Source organism: Myotis davidii, unplaced genomic scaffold, assembly GCF_000327345.1.
Source record: "Myotis davidii unplaced genomic scaffold, ASM32734v1 scaffold204, whole genome shotgun sequence".
NCBI classification, from domain to species: domain Eukaryota; kingdom Metazoa; phylum Chordata; class Mammalia; order Chiroptera; family Vespertilionidae; genus Myotis; species Myotis davidii.
This window is the reverse complement of record NW_006299715.1, coordinates 3,742,546-3,767,862: the sequence shown is the minus strand read 5'-3', so window position 1 is coordinate 3,767,862 and position 25,317 is coordinate 3,742,546. Positions and strand designations below refer to the sequence as shown.

At 43.3% G+C, this 25,317-nt stretch overlaps 1 protein-coding gene and 1 long non-coding RNA gene across 3 annotated transcripts in view; both read left to right on the top strand.

The window, feature by feature from the left end:
* TAPT1 (transmembrane anterior posterior transformation 1) overlaps nt 1–18,805 on the top strand; it is a 47,011-nt gene extending 28,206 nt beyond the window's left edge. For both annotated transcript variants that reach the window (XM_006775836.2, XM_006775837.2), the window contains 10 exons: nt 1,053–1,188; nt 2,501–2,598; nt 2,771–2,840; nt 4,537–4,617; nt 6,201–6,310; nt 7,277–7,336; nt 7,722–7,790; nt 11,376–11,452; nt 14,713–14,873; nt 16,652–18,805. In XM_006775836.2, coding sequence (XP_006775899.2) covers nt 1,053–1,188; nt 2,501–2,598; nt 2,771–2,840; nt 4,537–4,617; nt 6,201–6,310; nt 7,277–7,336; nt 7,722–7,790; nt 11,376–11,452; nt 14,713–14,873; nt 16,652–16,869 — 1,080 coding nt within the window. In that variant the 3' untranslated portion in view covers nt 16,870–18,805. The remainder of the gene's footprint in view (nt 1–1,052; nt 1,189–2,500; nt 2,599–2,770; nt 2,841–4,536; nt 4,618–6,200; nt 6,311–7,276; nt 7,337–7,721; nt 7,791–11,375; nt 11,453–14,712; nt 14,874–16,651) is intronic.
* A 483-nt stretch (nt 18,806–19,288) lies between these two features.
* Nucleotides 19,289–25,304, top strand: LOC107184992. The gene is made up of 3 exons (XR_001515905.1): nt 19,289–20,654; nt 21,861–22,084; nt 24,926–25,304. It is a non-coding gene; the product is annotated as an uncharacterized LOC107184992 (long non-coding RNA).
* Nucleotides 25,305–25,317: the final 13 nt, after the last annotated feature.

Below are 25,317 nucleotides of genomic sequence, written 5' to 3'. Positions count from 1 at the left end.
GCCTTAGACCCTGAAGATCCCGTGGTGAACAAAGCCCAGTCTCATGGAGCTTATATTCTATGGGTGGGAGACAGACAGTAAACCAGGAGGTATTAGGAAATGCTACATGCCACAATAAAAAAGACGCGGTTTGATGCGTTACCGACTGTGGGAGCCACAGGAGACAGATGTCTGGGAAAGGCCTCTCTCAGAATGTGACCTTTCAGTTGAATACTCAATGATATATCTTCTTTTTTTTGTGTTCCATTTTATTTATCATACTATATTTTGGAGACCAGTACCTGAAAATGTCTTTAAGAAGTAAATCTGCATATTATCCTATATAATAAAAGCCCAGCGACCATAACGGCGTAACGACCTGAACGACTGCTTGTCTAGTCGCTATGAGGTGTATTGACCATCTCTAGGTCTCTCCCCAAAGGCCTGAAGGCTCCGATCACAGGATGGCGAATGGGGAACCACAGGGAACCAGGGTGGATGGCCGTGGGGTGGGACTGGGGACTGGCGAATGGGCAGAAGATGGCCCTGATCACAAGCCAGGCCTAGGGACCCTACCCGCACATGATTTCGTGCACTGGGCCTCTAGTATTCTATATAATAAACCTCAAACAAATTACAGCTCCTGTTGTTGGCAAATATTAGGTATGAATAGAATTGTTCAAATGATATGTTTGTCCTAAAGGATTTAAGTTTGAATCCTGAATTTGAATTTAGAGAGTTAAAGCCAGAGGAACTATGGTTTTGCTGTGTCCTCTCCCTTTGATTTTTGCCAGCATGTAGCAAGACTGTTCTGTTACAAACATAGCTGATTAGACAGAATTTCATTCGTATAGCACGAAGATCAGAGCACTGCTGTGTCAGGGAATAAAGACGTGGTCGTGGATACTAAAAAGTGCACAGATCCTGCTCTTTCGGACCTGGCCTTCTGGTGGGACTTTAAGTGTTTATTTTTGTATAAACGCAGAGCCCTAGTATTTGAGTTGCTTCTGAATTGTAGTAACATGTTTGAATGGAATAATAAGAAACATCTTTTCAATCATTTTTCTCTTTAGGTAGCAGATCGTCTGTTTTCATCATTTGGTCAAGATATATTAGATGCTCTCTACTGGACAGCAACAGAGCCCAAAGAAAGAAAAAGAGCTCACATTGGGGTGATTCCTCACTTTCTCATGGCTGTTCTCTACGTCTGTATCCTTTTGACGTATCAGTCATTCTAGCAGTCAGTGCGTATTCTGCATTGTTTTATTTGGTTAGCTGTTTCTCTGATTTAAAGGTATGTGTATGTGTGTCCTGAGCATTGTGTGAAATGTCTGCTTTCTTTGGAGAAATTAGTTATGAGAGTTATTGTATGTTAACTTAAAGAGCCTCAGTGCATGCTGCTGTGAACTGCTAACAGTTCTGTTCTCTGTGCAGCTGGTTCTGTGGAAGGATTTTTGACTGAAGGGTATTTTACATACTTTACATTTATATACATCTGTGTAGCTTTCTATACGTATATGGAATTTTTTAAGGTTATCTTTTTTAAGCCTGTGGATTCTTTGTTATAACCTGGGCTTAAAATGTATACAGTTCGTCTAGGAGTAAAATTTGAAATTGGTTTGGAGGAATTTTGGAGGTTTTATTCTCCCCTCTCACCGCCCTTTTAAAACTTCTTTTTTTTTTAATGATTAAAGGCTTCATTACATATAAACAGTGTGTGTGCCCATTCATATATATTTACACACACGTGAATGCCTACATGTCCCAAGTGGGGTCAGGTTCATTCACAGGAATGTGCCACATGATTTTCCATACTCTCTCTCAAACTGATACTTGAAAAGATCAGATTAATACTTGGAAAGTTAAAGGACTTAAGTGGGAAGATTTCTGTAGAGTAAAAGCTTGTTCCAAGTATAATGGAATAAAAGTTACTGTTCTAATTTAAATAAACCATTCCACGTGTAATATGAATATAATTCTGCAACTTGTGATGTCTTCAAAAAAGACAATGAAGACGAACCTTAATTATCGGACAGTTCTTATTGTCTATGTTCCTCATCCCCAGAAGAGCAGGAGAGGACGATCACTTCCAGATTTTTGCTTTATGTTTTTTCTGTTTTAGAATGTAAATGATCTTAATTCAGAATGTATATTGCTAAGTGTCTTCTTTCAGTATTTACCATAAGTCTATTTATTTAAGAAACTTTTTAAAGGGCCTATTTCCCAAGCATTGAGCCAAATGCCAGAGAACCAGAAAGAACAGGACTCACAGTCCACTTGAATGGTGCACCGCGGTTCATTTCTGCTGTTGCTTGGTTCATATGGTGGTGTACATCGTAATCCAGTCAAATTTGGGCCACCTAATAAAAAATTACAAAGAATAAAGTATTTATGTAAAACCTGACTTGAAAACATAGTCATCTTTCCCCACATTATTCACTTTGAAAATTGTATAGTATTATCTGTTACTATAATATGAAAACAGACTTAAGTTTTTTTCCTTGACATCACTTACTGCTAGTTTTGCACGCAATTCTTATAATGGTTCAAGCAACAACTCTCAACGTAGCGTTTAACTCACACAACAAGTCCTTGCTCACCATCATGATGTCTAATAATGTGAGTATGAGGTTCATTTTACATTTCTGAAGTTAAATGGGTACTCTAACAGCAGTTTCTAGATGGGGTGAATTATTTTTTCTAATCATTATTTATTCAGGAAGTTTTATATATACTATATCCATGTTTAAAACAGTTATAATGATAAGGATATTTTCTTTTACTATTTCAGTTTGTTGAAATTAAAGGAAGTGTTTTCAAGAAGTTTGAGAAGAACAATCTTTTTCAAATGTCAAATAGCGGTATGTACAGTTAGACTCTACTTGCTTATGCATATTATTTTGCAGTTTATTCTAAAACTCTAATGTCACATTTCCTGTGGGTTATTGTTTCTTTGACTTAAGCTGTGCTTTCTCTTACTCTCTCAACGTCTTTATCAAGTTTGCTTATTATTTTGGTTATTGCAGTCTCAGGATCTTTAAGATAATAACAAATTACAAACATTTGAATAGCACCTTGTCAGTACTTTTAAAAACTTCTCATGAACCCAGAAATTTATTTGCAGCAGATGATATTATTCCATGTTATACATGTGAAAACTAGAACACAGGGAAAGTAATTTGATTTGGCCAAGGCCACTAAGCTACCAAGAGCAGAATTATGACAACCCAGGCCCCTCACAAATAAGGGCTAAGAGCTGTGCTACCCTGGAGAAGGTATTGTCCCTGACTGGACAGAGTTTAGGCATTTAGGGAATGCACATGTGGGAAATGCCATCTCACTTGGAGACCAAGGTTTAGTTGTAGAATGAAAGTCTAGATCACTTGCTGTAGAGTAGCAGGGAAAGGTGGAAATAAGAAAAGAGAAGCCGCCCTAACCGGTTTGGCTCAGTGGATAGAGCATCAGCCTGCGGACTCAAGGGTCCCAGGTTCGATTCCGGCCAAGGACATGTGCCTTGGTTGTGGAAACATCCTCAGTAGGGAGTGTGCAGGAGGCAGCTGATCGATGTTTCTCTCTCATCAATGTTTCTAACTCTCTATCCCTCGCCCTTCCTCTCTGTAAAAAATCAATAAAATATGTTATAAAAAAGAAAAGATAAGAGAAGCCAATACAATTGGAGGAAGGGACACCAAGGTGAAATTAAAATGCAGAGGGCTATAGGGGGTCCCACATTTGAGTGGCAAGGTGAGGCCCAGAATTATTAAGATACTAGAATATTAGGGAAACGACAGTTGAATATATACAGGCCTTGATGTGGGTTACTAGGTAAGTGATTGCACTGGCCACAGCCCCACCCACACGGGTGTGCCAACTTACTGCAGACATGGATTTCTTTCATTTCTTGATTACATAATATCTTAGACTGTAATAAGAAAATAGCTTACAAAGTGAAGTGTAAACTAGCTCTTAGCAGGAATTTAGTTATTTGCTTTTATTAAATTCATTCAGACCAAGATGATAGTGCTTAGTAACATGATAAATATGAAACCTTGTTGTTCCCCCTCCCCCATAAGTTCTACGTGTATCTTAAGAAATGCTTTCATAATTGTAACACTCTGTTAGCTAAAGGATTTGTAAGGTCAGTGCTGTATACTCACTATTTAGCAAATTGGAAGTATTCTGCTATAGAAGGCTTTCACATTACCCAGTCCTGTACTTCACTCTCTGCTTCTATTTTTTAATTCTTCTATGAAATGAAAACAGTTGTAAGTCCCCATAGTCCATTGGGGGAATCTGAATCAACCTGAGCAGACTAATGGTTTGAATATTTTTTGAAATTTGTAGAAAACTGGAATTTGCTTGCTAGAATTGTGTAGGTGAAAGAAGTAAATGGCTTACCAATGTAGCGACATTCTGTATACAAAATAGTATGTTTATTGTACAGATACTTACACATAACATAATTTCATGTTCTCACTAAAAGAAATAACTTTATACATACACTTTTATTATATGGTTTATATGCAATATATATTTATATGTGAAATTTTTTTTCAGATATTAAAGAGCGATTCACAAATTATGTGCTTTTGCTAATAGTGTGTCTACGGAACATGGAACAGTTTTCTTGGAATCCAGGTAAGTAACTTTTCACAAATACCATGGCGTCCAAAATTACTCTTTTACATGGACTGAAATGTGTATGCAGAGCACTTTACAGCATTGAGGCTGCTCACTCTGGGTATGAGCCCTCCCTGTCTCAGTAGAGAATTGGTGGCTGGGAGACATAGCATGTGCAATAGTCCTTGCCCATAAACAGCACGCCGTCTCCAGGGCTGTATTCTTGGTGGGTGGTGGACCGTGCAGCTTCCAGGTGAGCTGTGGTTATATAAATGCAGTCAGACTTTTACATTTCAGGGGTTCACCAGAAGAGCTTCTGATCTTTCCTAACCTTTGTCTTTTATTTGCTGCCTATTAGCATCTTGAATAGTGATAAATTAAAGTAATAAAGTGTTACTTTTATACAGCTCTGAAGTGAGGCTGACAAGTTGTCAGGATTCCATGAATTTTCACCATCCATGCAGTTGGCAGACATCCACTGCCTGTCTGCTATGTAGCACATGTGAAAAGCGGTAACATATGTTAGGACTCACAGGCTGACAGAGACGTAGACAGGTAGTTACAGCACCGTCTGGCAATGCTGCAGTGAGCTTGGTGGGCAATGATCCACATGCTCAGGTGTCTCAAGTAACTTAGAGTTTTCTAATGTCAGACATTTTTGTACAACTTTCTTCTTAAGAAGTGAGATCATGTTTTACATTTTATTTATTACCTGAGTGCCATGCATGTTCTAGGCATTTAATAACTTCCCGTTAATTTGTTTTGATTCATTGCTAGTTTTCAGGTACCTGTGAAAAATCAGAAACAGATATAAAATGAGATCTATGTCCAGAAGTTATTTTCTTGTGGAAACCATAAAATCAGGTCCCTGATCCCCCCAACCTCAGCCTGATGTCAGACTCACTAAGAACCCCTGCACTGCCTGTCTGCAAGTGTAGCCCCAGCGCCAGTGTCTCCACCCCGCCTTGCAGCTGCCCGGGTCCTCAGTTGCTTGTCAGTGTCTCTAACTTTCTTCTTGCCCAGTTCCGTTCTTATACCCTTCTTCAAGGTCTTCGGGGTTTATCTGTTTGCGTTTTTTATCAAGTACTTGGTACTAAATTGACATTTTTATACATGTAAAGATGTACAGATTACATCTATATGAAGTTAAATAAATGATTGAGCTATATCTTTAAGTCACCATGATCAGAGAGGGGGAAATTGTTCAGTTGCCTTCAGCACATGTCCCTACTAGCTGTTTACTGTCCCCCTGAGGCAGCTCTGGAATCAGAGGGGTTTATAATGAGCCTGCTTAATTAGTCACCCACCAGTGGTCCCTGCTGGCTCCAGCAGGGAGGCTGAGGCTCTGCTCACACCAGGTCCTCCCTGAAGTGCTTGGCACAGAGAAAGTGCAGAATAAGCATCTGTAAATGAATTATCCCTTCACTTGATAAAATATGGCTCCTTCGATAACTTATTGAATGCTAGTTCTGTCTCTGTATCATTTTATTGAAAACATTACAGTTTTGCCCTGTGAATTTTGGATTTCTGTGATAGCCTGTGATATTGGATTCTATTTATATTAAGTAGTTTAATTGTCTCTTTTTTCCTGTACTTTATAGATCATCTCTGGGTGTTATTTCCTGATGTCTGTATGGTGATTGCATCAGAAATTGCTGTGGATATTGTAAAACATGCCTTTATCACTAAGTTCAACGACATTACTGCAGATGTATGTATTTTCGTAAGCAATTTAGTGTTTGATGTTCACTTCTACTTAATAATATACAGTTGTAAAAGAACAAGTTTAGGTTTATTGCATTTATGAAGAAACTAGAAGAGTACTGCTACTATAAAGTTAGAATTATATTTTTAAGTTTCTAAAAATTATTACCCAACTGAAAGTATAGTATTTCAGCATTAAATAATTCTGGTTCCACACTTTTGGGTGGAGGTGTGGATTGACTAGTAGTTGAGATCAAAATCATCATAAACTGTTAACCTGTCATTACCTGTTTAATCTTTTTAAAATAACATTGTTTTTATTAAAACAGGCTTTCAAAACTCAATTGAATATCTTACTCAGCATCTATTTTCTAAGAAGGCATCATTATTAGAGATGGAGTAATAATAATTTTTAAACTGTTTATTTAAAATTTCCAAATTATATATGTTATACTACTTAAAATAGCCACTATTCCCAAAACTCTAAACTCTCAGGACTATAATCATTGAGTATTTATCTCTCCTTTTTTAAAATTTAATTCTCACCCAAGGATATGTTTTCTTCATTGATTTTAGAGAGAGAAGAAGGGACTGAGAGAGAGAGAGAAATATCAATATGAGAGAGAAACATTGGTCGGTTGCCTCCTGCATACGCCCGACCGGACATTGAACCTGCAACCTTTTGTTGTATAGGATGACACTTCAACCAACTGAGCCACCCATCCCAGGGCTAGCGTTTATCTCTCTTTCAAGAGAAACCTTTAAAATATTTGTGAACATAACAGTTGGGGACTTGAAGCTGTTTACTCTTGTTGTAGGAAAACAAATAGAGAAACACTACCCAGATGTCTGCTTGACTATTAAGACCTTTTTACTGGTTAATTATTAAACATATTGATCTGCAGAATATAATTCTTCCCACTTTAGATATTTGCACTATATTACTTAATATTACATTCTTATTTGTTTTTAGGTGTACAGTGAATATAGAGCCAGCCTTGCTTTTGACCTTGTTAGTAGTCGACAGAAAAACGTGAGTATTATATTAAAGACAGAATCTGAAATTAACTGACGGTGGTTTAATTTAGCTCCAAATATTGGTTAAGGGAAAGCTACATCAACTTAAACTTCTTACTTATTCCTGTTCTTGACAATAAATTTTTACAAATTAATAAAAATAATACTAATACTTAACATAAATAGGGTATGATTTTTGCAGCTTTGTAATAGTTATACAACTTTGTATTTAAAACTTCTTATGAACATTTAAATTTCCACGTCATTTTGCTAACTTGCATAATAGGTGCCAGGTGCCTTCTTCCTCGTAACCTCACCTGTTTAGGAAATGTGCTGGTGATGAGTGAGTGGTACTTTATACATGTGCTTTAAGTCCATGAACCCTTCTCCCTTCTGTCTAGGCGTACACTGATTACAGCGACTCCGTGGCACGGAGGATGGGGTTCATTCCTCTCCCACTGGCTGTTTTAGTAAGTCTGTACTTTCTTACTTTTTTAAATAATGCAATGACTGTCGTTACAAAATATTAATCAGCTGATTATCAATAACTTTGTTTCAAAAGGATGATATAAAAATTAAAGGTAAATGACTTGGAGGAAAATTTTTGTTATCCTTTTGACATTTGAGTCATCCAATAGATAAGTGATATCAGGAACTGTTTTTACATAATGGCTTTTCTAACAATGAGAATACTCTGCTTATTCATTTGGCAAAGTTTTTTTTATGGAAATACCTGGTGGTAGGGGTGGGTGTGGCAAGTATTACTTATGTTGGTTGAAGTGTAAGTTGGTCTAGCACCTCTAAAGGGGCAATTTGACAGTGTAATGGAGTAATTCCAGTTCTAGGAATTTATTCTAAGGAAATAGCTGTAAAAGGCATATAATGACTTTTAGGCAAAGTTACACATTATAGTGGCATTTATAGCAAAAACTTGGAAACAAATTAAGTAGATTAAATTATGAAATGTTCAAATGGAAAAATATTCTGTATTCATTTTCCAAAGTTTTTACATTGACATTTTCTAGTCTTATATTTAGGAATTATGTATATTTTAAATAATAGCACTGAAATTTACTAAACCCACTAAAAATGTCATCAAGTTTATATCTTAATGAATTGCTCAGCACAGCCTTGTGAATAGTTACTGGCCACGTCAGGCTCTAATAATGTTGGTTAAGGTTTGCTGGCTGCACTTGTACTTCATTATATTCCTTATTGGCTACCTGTTCTCACTTCAAAACAAAGGCAGCGAACTTTTTGCCAGAGGTCACCTGGAGTTCTCGCTTAATGCACAGTTACAGAAGTCACCTAAGTGGTGGAGAGAGAAGCTGTAGGTCATACCAGCTGTATGTTAGACTAGCTTGTCCGGTTGATGATCAATAGAGTTCATGTTATTTAAATTTCAGTACAGCTCTCCAAATAACCACATCCTAAATGTTTTCCGTTATCTTGGTAGTTTATTATATAGTAATGTAGCTTTCTTTTACTTGGGAAAATGAACTCCTAGAATTTTGGAAAAATGGAGGATTTTAAAGAGTAAAATATTTGTTAAACGTTTAAAAGATTGATAAGGTAGAATATTGAATTGCTCTACATTTGTCTTCTACAACTAGAAACATGATACATACAGTGTGAGGATAAATCTAGTTAGCCAGACTGATTATTATCTAAAAAGATTGGTTAGATGATTGTATTTGAATATGGCCCTGCTTTGCTAAATAATAACTATCTAGTAATTTATATACCAGAAAACTCTATTCATGATTAGTATAGGGTTTTTAATTTGGTATTTAAAGATTTTTTTTTCTTTAAATGAGTTTTTATGGTTGTTATACCAAAATATGTAAGCTTATTGAATAGTTACCAAACCCTCTGGAAAGCCTGCGCTTTCGCAGGGCGTTGTGCAGTGGTCCAGTGGCCGGGGTTTGCAGGCTTCTCTCACAGACCTCCAGCAGACGTTTCCAACTCTGAGGAACCTACCGAGGCCTTGGGATCAGTTCTTTAAGGCCCAAGAGAGGCAATGCTTACTTATAAACGAATTACCTTAAGTCCTCAAGTGAATTCATACCCCAAAAAAGTAAAAGAAATCATGTATGAAGGTCTCATGGAAATGAGGCTTTGGATGAATGTATCTTAAAATTGCCTGATAATATACTAAATAAAAATGAAGTCCTTTAATCCTTGAATGTGATCATTGGCAAACCTTTCTTATCTATACTAATAAAAGGGTAATATGCTAATTAGACCGGCCATCTTCCAGACAAAACCTGGTGGCAGGGGCCAAGGCAGAGGCAGTTAGGGGTGATCAGGCTGGCAGGGGAGAGCAGTTAGGGGCAGTCAGGCAGGCATGCACAGTGGTTAGAGGCGATTAGGCCAGCAGGCAGAGAGGTTAGGGGTGATCAGGCAGGCAGGGGAGTGGTTAGGAGTCAGCGGTCCCGGATTGCAAGAGGGACATTCCCCGAGGGGTTCCAGATAGGAGAGAGTGCAGACCGGGCCCCTCAGCCCGAATTTCGTGCACTGGGCCTCTAGTAAAATAATGAAATCCCAGAGCCACATTAGCTTCATCACAGCTGTTTGGATAGCAGGTCATTCCTCAATAGAGGAAATGATGAGGACTTCAGTTTCTCATAACAAAAACTTTATAGAACATGTGACAATCCATCCCTCTGTGTCCTCACAATTATTCTTTTACTGGCAGCATTTTAAAGATATGTTCAAAATTTATTTTATGATGTTTATTTAAGGCACCCTAATAAACTCTTTTAGATGATAATAACAGTACTAGATAAGGTCTGTTGTTCTCCCTGACTTTCCATTTCCATGTAGTAGTCCCCCGAGACCCTGATACAGTCTCCCCACTATCTGAGCGTAGAGCGTTTCTATGAAACCTCTCATATGCCTGAATAGCGTAAACCAAAGAAGCAGGGGACATTAATTTACGTGTTTATTTTGTTCACCATGATGATCAAAATGCTTAATTATGTCCACTTCTACACTTAATGTAAACCCCCTTCTGAGCTCTACTGCTACTAAGGACACATCTTGCTAACGGATACACAAAAAATGAAGATAAAGCCCAGACGCTCCCAGACACAGGGCTCAGCTGTGGTGGCCTGATGCCGAGATGCTGATGTAGTTCCCTGGAAGGGAGCTTGGCGGCCACTCTTGCTGCTCAGGGTGTGAACTGTGTTTATGTCAGCTCCCTGCAAATCAAATGCTTTTTATAGTAAAAGCAAAAATTACCTTTGGCTTTCTTTCAGTGAGTGAAAACAAGTACCAACGTGGCCTTTTGTAAAAGCGAAGTGGTGTACAGTGGCCTTTTGAAAAGCGGAGAATGCCTGTATATGGGCACATTTTTCCGCCAGAGCTATAATAGCTGAGTGGTTTTGCAGTGACAGATCCCACCACATTTGCTCATCAAGCTTCCCAAGATCAAGATTTTACTGCTTTATTTCTGTGAGGTTAAAAAGAAAATGGGTGTTTAACCACAGCTATCCAAGAGACAGAAATTGTTCAGTCTTTACATAATTGATTGTGCAATAGCTTTTAGTTCTTTTAAGGTTCCCTTTTCTCTATGATCCCTGAGTCATTGAGGATTCTTAAAAAGAGTCAGAGGACAAAGGACAAAAAAAGCAAGAAAAATGGAAATGCCCACGCAATGGATCTAGCCGTGGCAGGGACACAAACAGCATGATGAATCCATTTGTATTTTCCAGAATAATTTTTCATGTTAAAAATCACCGGACTTGCTTCTCTATTAGGGCCAGGCAGATGTGGCATTTATGAACTAGGCACAGTGCCTGAATGGTTGGCATTAGCTATGGGCATCCTAGATTTGCCTGAACCACCCAAATCTACCACAAAAGGTTTCACAAGTTGCCACAGTTTGTTAGGAATCGACAGATCTAGAACTGCCTGCTTGGATTTAGACAGGCTACAGGTGTGTGCCTAAAGTGTTAAAATCAGTATAGATGACTTTACTTAAATATGAACTAATAACTCTTTGGTTGTGTGTTTTGTTTGTGTGTTTGTTGTTTTGGTCTGTTTCTGGCTAGCTCATCAGAGTTGTAACAAGCTCAATTAAAGTTCAAGGGATCCTGTCTTATGCCTGTGTCATACTCTTCTATTTTGGGTAAGATGAACTATTCTTGAATATGTTTTTGGTTATACAGTAAAGTATAAATGCAAGATGTAATCAAGTCAGACTACACCCATTCTAACTGTCCTGGGGCCCCATAACGGCTTGTACCTCCAATATGTTTGTGACTCGGTTAAGCTCTGGTTCAATGAAATTGCTGCTATTTGCTAGTAGTATTAATAGCACTTTAGATTTTATTTTAACCTTTAGTGAAATCATTTACTTAAAGCTCTTTTTACTTACAAGTTAAGTTTTACCCATATTTTATAAAATAAAATCTGCCGTTGCATTCAAACATCTCTGTATGTACGGAAACCTCTTTGAATTTCCCCTGTGCTTGCCACGTTAATGGTTTCGCATCCTCGAGGCCTGTGTCATAGAAGTGTAGTTGCTCTGCCTGTGACTGGCTGAATTTTTATTTGCAGATTTGTTGGTCTTGCGTGGCTTACACTCTGGTTGGGGAAGAGAAATGATAAGAAAATAACAATATAAAGATACATTTTTGTCTCAGTTTTCTCAAGAAGTGAATTTATGATAAAGCAGCTGATCCCAGCTTTAGGCTTACTTGCCCAGAAAGAAAAAGGGACCCTCCAGCGCTGGCTTCAGTGGAGCACGAAGAGTTTCGCTGCAAGTGTCAGTGTGGGAGACAGTCAGAACTGAGTATCTCGAGGAGAAAAGGGAGAGACCAAGCAGGGCAGCAGTCACCTCAGCCCTAGATTTGCTCAGAATCGTCTCCTGGGCTGAGGTCTGCTTCCCAGAGACATCTGTGTTGTCCTGGTTTCCCACATGCGTCTCCTACCTTGTCCCTTCCCATGTGCTTGGCACATGGCAAGTGCCCGGAAGCTCCTGCCACAGGAGCACAGCATCTGTCACTTGTCATTGTCTCAGGAGCATCATGAGTCAGGAACATGCTTCCAGACTGTTCTCACTGAGCTGTGGGGCAGCTCGCAGCCCTGCCCTCATAGGTCCTCCACTCTGCGCTCCTCAGTGAGCAGTGCTCGTGGCTGCTCCCAGTGCTGGGCTAGGGACCAACTGAAAAGGACACAGGACCTGCTTTTGTGTCCTAAGTTCCAGTGGGAAAGTAGGCAACCACCAGAAAGACAAATTGGTAGCAAGTGTCAGGAAGAAAAGCATGGTAGTGTCTGGACGGAGAGCCACAGAGGTGGCTGCCCTGGAGAGAGCAGGGGCCTCTCTGCTGACGATGGAGTAAGGGGAAGTCCATGCAGGCTCAGAGAGGGGACACAGGGCAGGCCTGATGCCAGGGGCACACGGGAGAGGACTTGGCAGCCCTGGCAGGGCCGGAGCCTCAGCTCTGCAGGAGGGAGAGCCCTGGAAGGTCCTGTGCAGAAGGAAGCACTGCTTCCCTTGGCTTCTTGCCAGGGCCACCCTGGCTGCTAGGCAGAGAGGGGACTGGAGTGCGGCGACAGGAGGAGCATAAGGCGGCTGGGTCAAGAGGTAATTGTTATGTTCTTTCAGGGCCGGTGGCCGTAGCTGGAATTGAGTGGGAGGATTTGTCAGGGGCATATTTTGCAAGTGGAGCTAGGCAGGACTGGTGGAGGGATTGATGGGATGTGCGGTGTGAGGGGATGAAAAAGAATCAAATGTGAGTACAGAGTTTGGACCCAAGCAATTAGGGCTATGGAATTGCCACTTACTGTGACGGGGAAGCCTGTGACATATATATGTGGGGTTCATTTTGTTTTGTGTTTGGAGGGTCAGGGCTGGAATCAAGAGTTCTGGTTCGGATTTCGTAAGTTAGACGGCCCCCAGCCAGCTGGCCAAGGAGCTGTGAGGCCCGAGGTGGGAGCGTTGTCTCCTGGAGTAGAGTCCACAGGGGCCTGCTAAGCCCTGCCTCACACTTGCCCCCCTGGCCTGTGACCTGTCGTTGCCACGTTTCATCTCAGACCTCAGAAACAGCACCCACTTCCTCACTCCCTACCCAGGGCAGTGAGGTCCTGGACACTTAGGGCCATTTAGGGCCTCGTAGGTGAGGAGATTCCAGTAGGAAGAGGGTTCTTTTTGTTTTGGTTTGGCGTTTTTGTTTTTTTTTTCAGATTTGTGTCAGGTACCTGAAAATGTTATGTACCTTTGGTCTAGAAATCTGACTTCTGTAATTATAGCTGTCCAGGAACTTATTTTGAGGAAATACAGATTTAATGTAAGTGTTCTTAATCAGAAACTTTTTAATAGAAGAAAAATACTTAAAATAATCTAAATATCCAGAAACTAGGGGCTTTGAGGGGGCTTTGTTATAGGATAACCCATACAGCACAATAATTAGGTCCGTTAAAATACTAGTAGTGCCCTTGAAGAACATGAACTGATAGCGGAAAATATTTATCATATGCTATTTATGTGAAACAACAATTATGATAATGAAATAACAAGATTGGTTGACGTTTCTGTGTGCCTGGCGCTGCTCTGAGCACCTCATCAAAGGCATCTCCTCTGTGGACTGACAGGTTAGCAACTCAGGTCCACTGGCAGCTTCTAGGCCAGTGGTTCTCAACTTTCTGGCCCTTTAAATACAGTTCCTCATGTTGTGAACCAACCATAAAATTATTTTCGTTGCTACTTCATAACTGTAATGTTGCTACTGTGATGAATCGTAATGTAAATATCTGATATGCAGGATGGTCTTAGGTGACCCCTGTGAAAGGGTCGTTCGACCACCAAAGGGGTCGCGACCCACAGGTTGAGAACCGCTGGGTCAGTGGAGTCAGATGTGAACTCAAACTCTTGGGCCCCAGGTCTGTGCACTGATTCCAAACTCCAGCCCCTCCTGCTTCGTAGCCCCATTCCAAACAGCGGAAAAGTTCAAATAGATGTGTGCACACAGCAGCGTGGTGAATGGGATGCAGCAGGTGTCCCAGGGATCAGCGCTAGAGTGTGGGACTATACGTTATTTTATATGTTTTTTGTTCATCTGTAGCTACTAAATGTATTTGTTTTGTAGTAAGAGAAAAAATTAAATAATTCGGAAGGTGAAACTTCTAAGTGATATAGGAAGAAAATAAATGTTAAATAGTCAGAAGGTATAACTTTTAAATGATATGACTTCTTACATGAGAAGTAGGCATTTATCCCAGATTCCCCCGTGATAGGGAAACCTGTGTGCGGCGCTAGGCCCTCGGTGTGGGATGTCTCAGACTCGGGCCTCTGACTCCCGGGTCCTCTGTTCACCTGGTGGTGGGTGGCACTCCCCGCGATTGAGATGAGTTCCAACAGTGGTCGCTGTCTCTTTCTGTGTTTAGGTTGATATCCCTGAAAGTACTGAACAGCATTGTGCTGCTGGGGAAATCCTGCCAATATGTGAAGGAGGCCAAGATGGAAGAGAAGCTGTTTGACCCCCCCCCCTCCAGCACTCCCTGCAAGCCGCCCAGTAAACCACAGAGCAAGTGCAAGCCCTCCCAAGGTAGGCGGGGCCTTCTCGTCGCTTCTCTGCTTCATCTTCCGGAGAGTTACTGTCCTCCCTCTCCCTGTAACAAATCACTGTGCTTTCAGGGTTTGACTTCACTTTATTAGTTGTTATTGCTAATGTTTCTGTTTAGATCCCATCACAGATGACCCCATGCAGTGCTCTGAGTTTTTACGTTCAGTGGATCTGCAGTGAGCACCTGTTAACGCGGGTTAACTAACAGTAATGGCATGGCTTCTGCGTTCTATTATGCATCACTAGTGCCCGGTGTGCAGATTCGTGCACATTGAGAGGAAATTAGAAGGTGGCCAGCGCGGCAGCACTGGGCAAGATGGGCCAGACACGCCCTGGAGCTACCTCCCACAGTCTCTCCCGGGTGTCTGCAGAGTGAGGGGTCCCTCCGGCAGGTGGGGTCCCTTGGCCTGGCCTGCGGGATCGGGCCAAAGCCGGCTCTCTGACATCCCCCAAGGGGTCCCAGAGTTTGAGAGGGCACTCGGCGAAGTTGCTGTCATACGGGTGTGGAACACAAACACAAGTGTGTAGTAAACCAGATTCGGGCTGACAGTGCCCCAGCAACAACATAACCCACAGCCTAAGGTAGAATCACGCAGCCCCGTGAGGAATTGGACACCATCCTCTCTGGTTTCGGGGTGCATCACCTGAGAACTGCCACTGCCAAGTCACTGCAGCTCGACAGCTCCTGCGTTGAGCGTCTTCCCACTGATGGTCAGTGCGTGTCATAGTGACCGGTTGGACAGTGGGAGGGACACTTAGTGTATTAGCCTTTTATATATATGTACACTAGAGGCCCGGTGCACAACATTTGTGCACTGAGGGGTGTGAGGGTCGCTCAGTCCGACCTGCACCCTCTCCAATCTGGGAACCCTCTCCAATCCGGGAATTTCTGTCTGTCTTTGAAATAATATGAGCCAATTGTCTGAGACCCCAACTCAGTTTGGTTTGTTGCTCACAGAATAATAGAGGCATTTTTTTTTCTTTGCTTCATTGGTGGAGACTTCCTGGAAGTCTTAGGATATATTCCCTTTAATTTTTCCTAGACACTCTGATTTTACTTATGTCTCTCACCTTTGCTTTCCCTCTATCTCCCACCGTAAAGGTAACTTGCTCCAGGCTCACTTTGCTCTAGTGTCTAGGAGATCCGTCTGCCACCAGAACTACAATTCCCAGCATTCCTGGTGCTCCCTGCACTCTGGGCTTCCGCTTCTGGCCCTGGAGCTGCCACCAGAATTATTCCCAGAATTCCTGGTGCTACCCGAGCTCTTGGTTTTCCCTTCCTGCTCTGACTCCGTCCCATGGCCTCACCCTCTCCCAAGACCTCCAAGCCACCAGCTTTCCCTCTCTGCTGTCCATCTGGCGGATTGGGGAACCAAATTCCCCAAGCCGCTCCATTGCTCCGCCAGCTCTCCTGCTATGCTCTCCACCTGGCGGCTTCCGGGGAGCGATTGAGGGAGCCAAGGCCTCCCAAGCTGCCAGCTCGCCCACTTTGCTCTCCACCCGGTGCCTGTGTATGCAAATTAACCTGCTATCTTTGTCAGGTTAATTTGCATATGCACTCCTGATTGGCTGGTGAGCATTGCAGAGGGACAATCAATTAACAGGTTTCTCTTTTATTATATAGGATAGATGCCTGCTTCTGCAATGTGCTGTTTGGTTATCATTATACTTTTTATTCAGTACCATGGTATTGGTAAGCTCATCTTTAGTATACGTTTGGAGGAAATCCTGTTCTAACTAAAGGCCCTGTTTTTCCACAGAAGAAACCTTGTCTGCCTCTGTCACCAACCAGCCTAGCCATCAGAAGGAAAATGTCATACCGTTACTTGTGACAAGTAATTCTGACCAGTTCCTGACAACTCCAGACGGTGAGGAGAAGGACATAACACAGGAAAACTCTGAACTGAAGCACAGGTCCTCAAAGAAAGATCTGTTGGACATAGACAGGTTCACAATTTGCGGAAACCGAATTGACTGAATTCTGCGGCTCCCTGTGCCAAGCGCCGAGGCCTGGGGCAGCCACAGTGCTGCCGGGGCGGACAGATGCGAAACGTGGCACTTATATATTTATTTAAAACTTAAATTATTAACAGAAAGCAAATCTGAGTAGCTTTCTTCCAGTAATGTGGCCTGGTTGAAGGTCAGGTCACGGAACAGCAGTGACCTCCAGCCTGGATGGCGTGGGGAGCCCCTCTTCCCCCGAGAAGCAGCAGTCACTCCGGCCCGATGGGAACAACCTCGAATCACTTCAACTCGGTCCGTCTGTGCTTCCAAAACATTGGCTTTGGCCGCCGGCCTCTGCAATGTAAGGGGATCTACCTGGGAAACGGAAGCTTTCCCCACAACGTTACCTGCCCTGTCCCATACTAGTTCCACAGACAGTTTCAAACTGCTTCATCTGCCAAAGCATTTAAAAAAGTAATTACACTTAAGTCAAGATAAATATTCTCACCACAGAATAATCCTGGAAGATGTATCTGAATTAATCAGAATAAAAGGCTACCTTAAATAAGACATGATGAATAGTAGCATTTTATAGGGGAAAACAAGCCCGAAGCCATTTTGTCTATTTAAAAAATATTAATTAATGAAGGTTATGCATCACAGAATATGTTTATAATTTTTCAGTTTACTCTTTAAAGCAAAATGTGAGCCGTGCATTGTTTAATTGCAGTGGGTGAAATAGAAATTACCTTACAAAGATGTACTTTTTATACTGAAAAAAGCAGAGCGGGGTTAACTTTACTGTATAGATAACTGATTACACTTTAAAACTAATTGCTTCATCAATTGTTACAGTTAAAAGGATTTGGTGTTGAATCGGCTAAAGAATTGTACTCAATTCAAAGGTGTCAACCTGTAACAGATTTTTAAGTGACAATTTTAAAGTAAATAAGTGGATTGAGCAGCCGTCTTGCTCAGGCTTTTAAAGTGCATTAGCCTTTCTGTCTGGAGTGCCTGTGCCTGTGCCTGGGGCTGGCCTGTGTCCTGTGGGAGCGTCTGTGGGGACGGCACTGCCTGGGGTGCCTGCGCTGGGGGAGGAAGCCAGTGAGGGGTGTGGGTGGCTGACTGGGAGTGGGGACGAGTTTGTGTGTAGATGTTGGGAACAGCAACCAAAAGGTGCTTTTTGGTTGGTTGAGGTCAAGATTCCATGTCTGCTTGCTTATTAGTTTGTGGCCTGCCTCATAAGACAAGCTGTTTCCCACTACATTTTAGCTTGAGAACCCTTCCTGCATCTTTATAAAAATTCTGCAGCCTCCAGTTTCAGAGTGTCCAGATGTCACTGTTCTTTCCTTTGACCTTTTCATTCTGAAGTTCGGCTCCTGTGCTGCTGTTTCAGGCACATGATGTGCGGAGGTAATTTCAGGGGGTTTGTTTCCTGGGTGAAACGTAAAGCTAGCTTGAATGCTTTGGCTTTTCCTGTGACATACAAGTGAATTTTAATGTTTTGCGTTAAGTGAAGAAATCTGAAGGTTAATGTTCACGTGGGATAAAAGGAAACTGTACAGAAATGCTTTTGTGAGACCGCGAAGTACTTCGCGTTAAAAATGAAAAGACTTTTAAGTTGCTTTGTGTGTTTCAATGAAGCACCATTTTAGAATTATTTTGTTCTCATCTTTTCTCCTCCATCAAAAAGAACAATGTCCACAATGAATAGGAATAGTTTTGGGGAAAACTTTGCCAAACAGAGCCCTAATCAGAGCAAAAATACGGCAGGGGTGTATCTTCCACTTCAGCTCGAATTATTCTGTGACTGTGCTGTCAATTCCGCAAGATTTTAATTTCCTTTGCAGGATGTATTGGGAGTTCGGAATGATGTTCATTTCTTCTGTCAAAATGGCATTCAGTACTAATTTTATAAGTGCATCTTGTGTGAAACTCAATAAATTCAATTTTGTAATCTTTTTTAAAAAGGTCACTGAATTTATTTTCATAATGTTTACTGTTATATTTGGTAGAGTGAATTTCCCATTCTGTAAGAATTTATTTCTAATTTACAAGTGGCAGGACTAGTTTGAATTATTCTTTTGGTCATAATGGTGGCAAAATGTTTGAATTTGTCTTTAGGAAACAAAAGGCTGAGTCTCGATCATAGACCGTTTAATATCTGTCAGTACATGAAGGGACCTGCATTTTACAAGTCTTTGTAATGTCACACAATATGCTTTTCACATCTGGGAGTTAAGACAGGACTTTGGGCCAGCCAATGTGGCTCAGTGGTTGAGCATCAACCTGTGAACCAGGAAGTCATGGTTTGATTCCCCAGGCACATGCCTGGGTTTCCGCCTCAATCCCCAATAGGGGGCATGCAGGAGGCAGCGAGCAATGATCATTCCTCATCATTGATGTTTCTATCACTCCCTCACCCTTCCTCTCTGAAATCAATAAAAATATATATTTTTTAAAAAAGACAGTGCTTTGGTTTTAAAAATAATCTCAGCCACAACATAGGGTCAGACTCTTACTAGCTTTCCTTTGGAGTTGAAACGTAACACAGGGTCATTCAGGAGCTTGTGCAGACCTTCTTGGTACTTGGTACTTTTGTATTTTGTCTAGCATGTGGATGTTATATTCTTTACACATGGTAGAACCTTTTTATCATTAGATCCTCAAAAATATTCCTTCTGCTCTTGGTGACTAAGCAGAGCACACACATCATAAAATAATTTAAAACCACTGCATTGTGAAATGTCTCAGCTTTATTTTTTCTTTCAGTGGAGATTTATTAATCGCCCGTGCGTCAGGACTATTGGATGCTGCGATCAGCAGTGGACAAAGTCCCTGTCCTCCTGGGGAAGGCCCATAGCAAACACGTCAGCGAACTAGTGTGCTGGAGACAGCTAAGCCCAAGTGGTCTCCCCTTGGTTTCATTCTGAAATAAATCCAGTTGTTTAACATTTTTATGTAAGTTAAGTCTTATTTTTTTTCTACTGAATTTGCTTAAAAAAGATAATTGAGTAGCGGTTTCAAGTGCCTCTGTAAAATAAAAGAAATAAAATGCTCCTTTACTGAAGACCCTGGTTGTCCATACTGACAGAGTGCTAGCTGGGCACCGAGCTTTCTAGTTAGGGACTGCTTTCCCGAGTCCGTCCTGCTGTTCCACGTGGCCAAGGGGCTAATCCTCACCAAGGGATGGAAGTTGAAGGGGTGTATGCCATTTCAGGTCCCTTCCACCTTCTCTCTGCTTCCCACCAGCAGGAACCCAGCGGTGTGCCCTCAGCCAGCCATGCAGACAAATGCTTGGCGCTCTCAGCACCCAGGGAAGGAACCTGGGTCCACGGAGGCCTCTGCAGAGCCTTCCACACAGCTCTGCCTACAGCGAGAGCAACGCATGCCTTCGTTTCCAAGCCACGGAGTGTGGAGGGGCTATCACAGCCCACGTCCATATGCCAGGGACTCTGAAAGGGCCCAGTGAGAGATCTTCATATAGGAGTGCGGGTTAGGCCTGACTCTCTAAAACCTGTGCTTCTGAAATACTCTTGGATTCACGTTTACCATTGTTTTTAGAGGAAAAGATAAAAATTACTATGTGGTCAGCCTCCCGGCACCCTGGTTCGTCTTAGCTGAACATTGAGCATGCTCATCAGTGGCACAGTCCTCTTTGATCAGATGCTCTACCAGACAGCCATGCCTTGCCCCTTCTTCCTCAGGAAAGTGGGGTGCACAGTCACAGAGCAGGTGAGTATAGCCCGCCAGCACAGAGACGTGGAGGCAGAAGGACTTCATATGTCCGAAGAGCAGCACTGGACTTCCTCCACTCAGGTACGTGTCTGGGTGCCTGGCCAGTGCCAACACACATGCTGAGAACACTTGAAAGGATAGCTTTGTTCTAGGGAAACCAGCGGAGGAGGCAGGGGCTGGATCTTGGAGAACTTTTAATGCCTTACCGAGAATCCTGGGCTCGATCCCATAGGCCAGGGGTGGGCAAACTTTTTGACTCGAGGGCCACAATGGGTTCTTAAACTGGACCAGAGGGCTGGAACAAAAGCATGGATGGAGTGTTTGTGTGAACTAATATAAATTCAAAGTAAACATCATTACATAAAAGGGTACGGTCTTTTTTTTTCAATAGTTTTATTCATTTCAAACAGGCCGGATCCGGCCAGCGGGCAGTAGTTTGCCCACGGCTGCCATAGGCAATGGGGGAGCGTAAGTGGAATCTGAAGTTGGATTGCGGTAACTACCAAATGAGAGGATAAATGGAAAAAATGACTGTAAACTATAAAGTGTTACATAACTTGTTCAGGATCACACAGGAGCACCCATCAGAGCAGAAGTGAAACCCCATCCATTCCTCTGTGCTGTAGGCTGCTTGTGAGAAGAGGGGGAAGCACAGGCCCCCTAAGGAGGCAACTGCCGTAATGCATGCCAGACTAGTAGGACTTGGGATGTAGGGCAGTGACCTTGTGGATAGCAAATGTGTAGGATGTTCACCCCTCCAGGAAGTACAGGAGAGGGCCAGCTGGTGTTGGAGCCAGGACTTGCTCTATGTGACACAGCAAACCTCAGTCTGCTCATCTGTAAATTGGGCCTAATACCCACTTCGCAGGGTTTGGGGAGGAGCAAAGGAGAATGCATCTGAAACTTGGGTTACAAATGCCACAGAACTGTACGAAACCACATTGTGTTGACCATCATTGCCTGAAGCCTCAGAGTCTAGTTCAGTGGTCCTCAAAGTGTGGTCCCTGGACCAGCAGCAGCCCAATATCTGGAACACGTTACACATTCAGGTTCTTGGTCCTACCAAGACCTGCTGAGTCAGAAACTGGGAGGCGGCCCAACCACCTGTGTTTACGGCCTTCCAGGGGATTTGCACGCATGTTCAAGTTTGAGAACCGCTGACCCAGATCTGGACCTGAGAATTAGGGGGCCAAACACAGCTCCATCTGCTTTTCACAGGAAAGACTGGAGAGACGAAAATAGAATCTGGGGTCAAATTCTGTTTCTGACTAATGTCATTTGCTCAAGGCCAGGTAACTGGACAGAACCAGGGGTTCCAGATGTCCTCAAACGCCAGCGCTCCGCCCACCATACCCTCAAGGCTCCACCCCTCCCACAGTTGTGGAACCTTCCACACTAGCCATGCAGAGCCCCCAGAGCACTGGGTCCAGGCACCACATGATGCTCCAGAGCTCTGATCACCAAGCCAAGATGAGAACGGAGGAAAGGACACAGTCCACCAGGTGGAGCAGGTGAGCACCAGCACCCTTTGTGAGAATTCCTTTGGCTCTCAGAGTGCGATGTCTGCTCTAGGATCCTGAGATGGAGCACACAAGGCAGGAACACAAGGTTCTTCTCTTCAGAAGCATATATTACAGTGGAGAAACCAGAGAATACAAGTGGGAGCAGTTGAGGTTTGAGGAGGTTGATGGATGCTGTGGAGAGAACAAGGTAATATGATAATAGGGACATGATGCTTTCCTGACACTAGCCGGTCAGGGAGGCCTCTAAGAGGTGATACATTCCTGGCCAGTGTGGCTCAGTGGTTGAGTGTTGACCTATGAACCAGGAGGTCACAGTTCGATTCCCAGCCAAGGCACATGCCCGGGTTGCAGGCTCGATCCACAGTGTAGTGTGCACAGGAGGTAGCTGATCAGTGATTCTCATCATTGATGTTTCTATCTCCCTCTCTGAAATCAATAAAAATATATTTTAAAGAGAAAGAAAAAAAAGTGATAGATACGTGAGCTGCGAAGGAGCCTCATTCGGGCAGAGACCAGCAGTTCAATCTGCTGTGAGAGAGTGAGCAGGTGTTTTCCAGCAGCTGCTGGGTGAGTATCTGATCGTAATCAGTGCTCGTCCTGACATAAACCAGTCCCCCTCTCAGCCTCCCACTGAGCTGGATCCTGGGACAGGTCAGTGTCCTGACCTGGTCAAACAAGTCAAGTGATTCCGTGCACCTGGTAGCATCCACGTACTAGTACCCGGGACTGCCCCCAACCCTTTACCTTATTCCTGGACTCTGGCGAAGAGGTGCAGACACCCATTTCATCTTGCAGCTGCCCAAAGTGTGCGTTGTACATAAGTTTCCCTAATAAACTTGGTCAATTACCAGAATGGAGTGCCCAGCCTCTTTCTCCTGTCTTTCCCTGCCCTCTGCTTTTGGAGGTAGAGTTTCAGGCTAGGGGTCTCCTCTTGGGTCTGGGTGTACTAACAGATTTCAACATATACATTGGGGGAGGGGGGAGGGGAGAGCCCATAGCAGAGAGTTGCCCTCGGTCAGGCGTGCCCAGGCCCAGCTTCCAGCAGCCTTTCCTCCCAGAGTGCATTTCTCCACTCACAGGCCGACCCACCGCAGGGCTGTTGGCCTGGCTTGGCGCTGTTTCTCCAGCTGTGCTCATGTTGAGACTGTGTCCCTGCGATTTTCTCTCCTGGAGGACACATTTTCCTGGTGTCTTTCATGCACAGTCATTGCAAATGCTCCACCAAGCTCTGCTGACACTTGTCTTCTGGATATTTCCCCCAGTGGCTTTGAACTTGAGTCATTGTCCAGGGGCCAAGGCATGGAGAGCATCGGACATATTGGGTGCTGCCCGGGGGATACAGCACTCAGCATCCTCTCCCCTTCATCGTCGGGGCCCCAACAGGCTGAGGACAGAGCAGTCGGGCACGAAATGATCCCCATTCTGTCTAGACTGGACACAAGACCCCCTAAGAGAGGGCTGGGCTCAGTCTCCTTTATGTTCAGAAGTGAAGCACCTCTGCTCTCACCAGTGGCCTTCGCCATCCACTGAAGGAGCACTCCACCGCGTCTTCGATGGTGCCCCATCCTGATATTGCAGTGAAGTCCGGCTCCTGTCCCTTTGAGGTGTCAGCTTCCTTGTCATGAAGGTGATGGTCGGTGAGGATGGACCCAGAAGGGGTCCCATTCCCATGATGCCTTTGCGACTCTGCCTGTAAAGGGGAGATTATCTAACACATTTTGTAGACACTGCAGAGATGTGTACCCCCTGAACAAAGGAATCTTACTTATTATCTTCCATTAATAAACTCAAAAAACGAAGCAGGAAGACAACCCCCTCCCCACACCCACCCACCCCCCAAAAAAATCTCTGCATTGTGCTGCCTATGAGCATGGCCTCTGAGACTCGCTGCGGTATTTTCTGGAATGATGCTGTACTAGGCATGTGTCTTTATGTGCTACCTTGAGTCCTTGGGAGATGGTGGCCAATAACGAATTAATAAACAGAAACAAAACCTCCATTCTCTGGCAAAGTTGGGCTCCCCTGGACTGCCAGCTGAGAGAAACAAATGATCATGATGTGACGATGCTAACCCTTGTATTTTTGGGGGACCTGATACTTTCTGGACTGTGTTCCCATCCATTGTTTAGTGGAGGAAATCAGCTCAATGACTCTCATTTTTCCAAGTAGGAAAACAAGGCCTGGGAGGTTGGACAATCGGCCCTGCACACCTGGCTAGTGATGGAGACAAACCCAGGCCTCTTACCCACCACCCCGAGTTAGTCCCAGGGTCCCCTGAGGAGAACACCCTCCTCCCACTGAAAATTAAACTCCTACGATCACCTAATTAAATCTGCATTAATGAGCTGTCATTTTAGCACAGATGACTGCTCTTGATGTCGTCTTTCCTCCTCTTTGCAAAAGTCCTTTTACTTCCCACTATTTCATTGGGTCGCACAACAGCCCCCTGGCAAGGGCTGACCTGGTTTAAAAAAGCAGAAAAGAGACCCTAACTGTGGATTAGAACCTTCTCTGTGTCCATCAACTCAGCCTCCACTCAAAAGGCAGCCTCCTAGCCCCTGGGGGTCACCCTAGACCGGGCCATTTCCCCTCTGCTGTTTTGATCAAAGGATAATAAGCTTTTATTTTTGAGTAGACTAGCCATTTACAGCTCACCAAGAGCCTGTAACCACAGCCCACGGGCTGTTTGAGGGGCCTGCGAGGTTGTAAGGAATAGGACTCGTTTGTGTTTGTGGGGGTTTCTCCCCACGTCTGGACACCGCTAAAGGACTGTAGGTGCTTCAGTTCCTTCATCCTGCACTCACATTTCTGTCATGTCTACTTTTATAGGTAAGATTTCGAGGCTTCAGGGGAAGCAGCAAGTTCAAAGGAACACATTCCCAGGATTGGACGAGCAGCAGGGAGTTGGAATTCTTTCAAAATGTAATTTCCCGCAAAACTGCCATTATTTGAGCTAAAGCCAACCAACTGAGACCCTGTGGTCTCTAGAGAAATTTTGCACCCCTGACCCTTAACTACCTAGAAGATCTTAAATTAGTGGCCCATAATGAGAGATGATCAGAGATAACCTTCTGACCTATCAGTAGGGCAGGGCAAACTACTAATTACTGAACACCTGTTCTTGTCCTGAGAACGCCCCTTCTCCTCTCTGGAGCCCCAGGGCATCTAACCACATAGCTGACTCATAATTTGATATTTACCTATCCCCCCCCCCTTTTTTC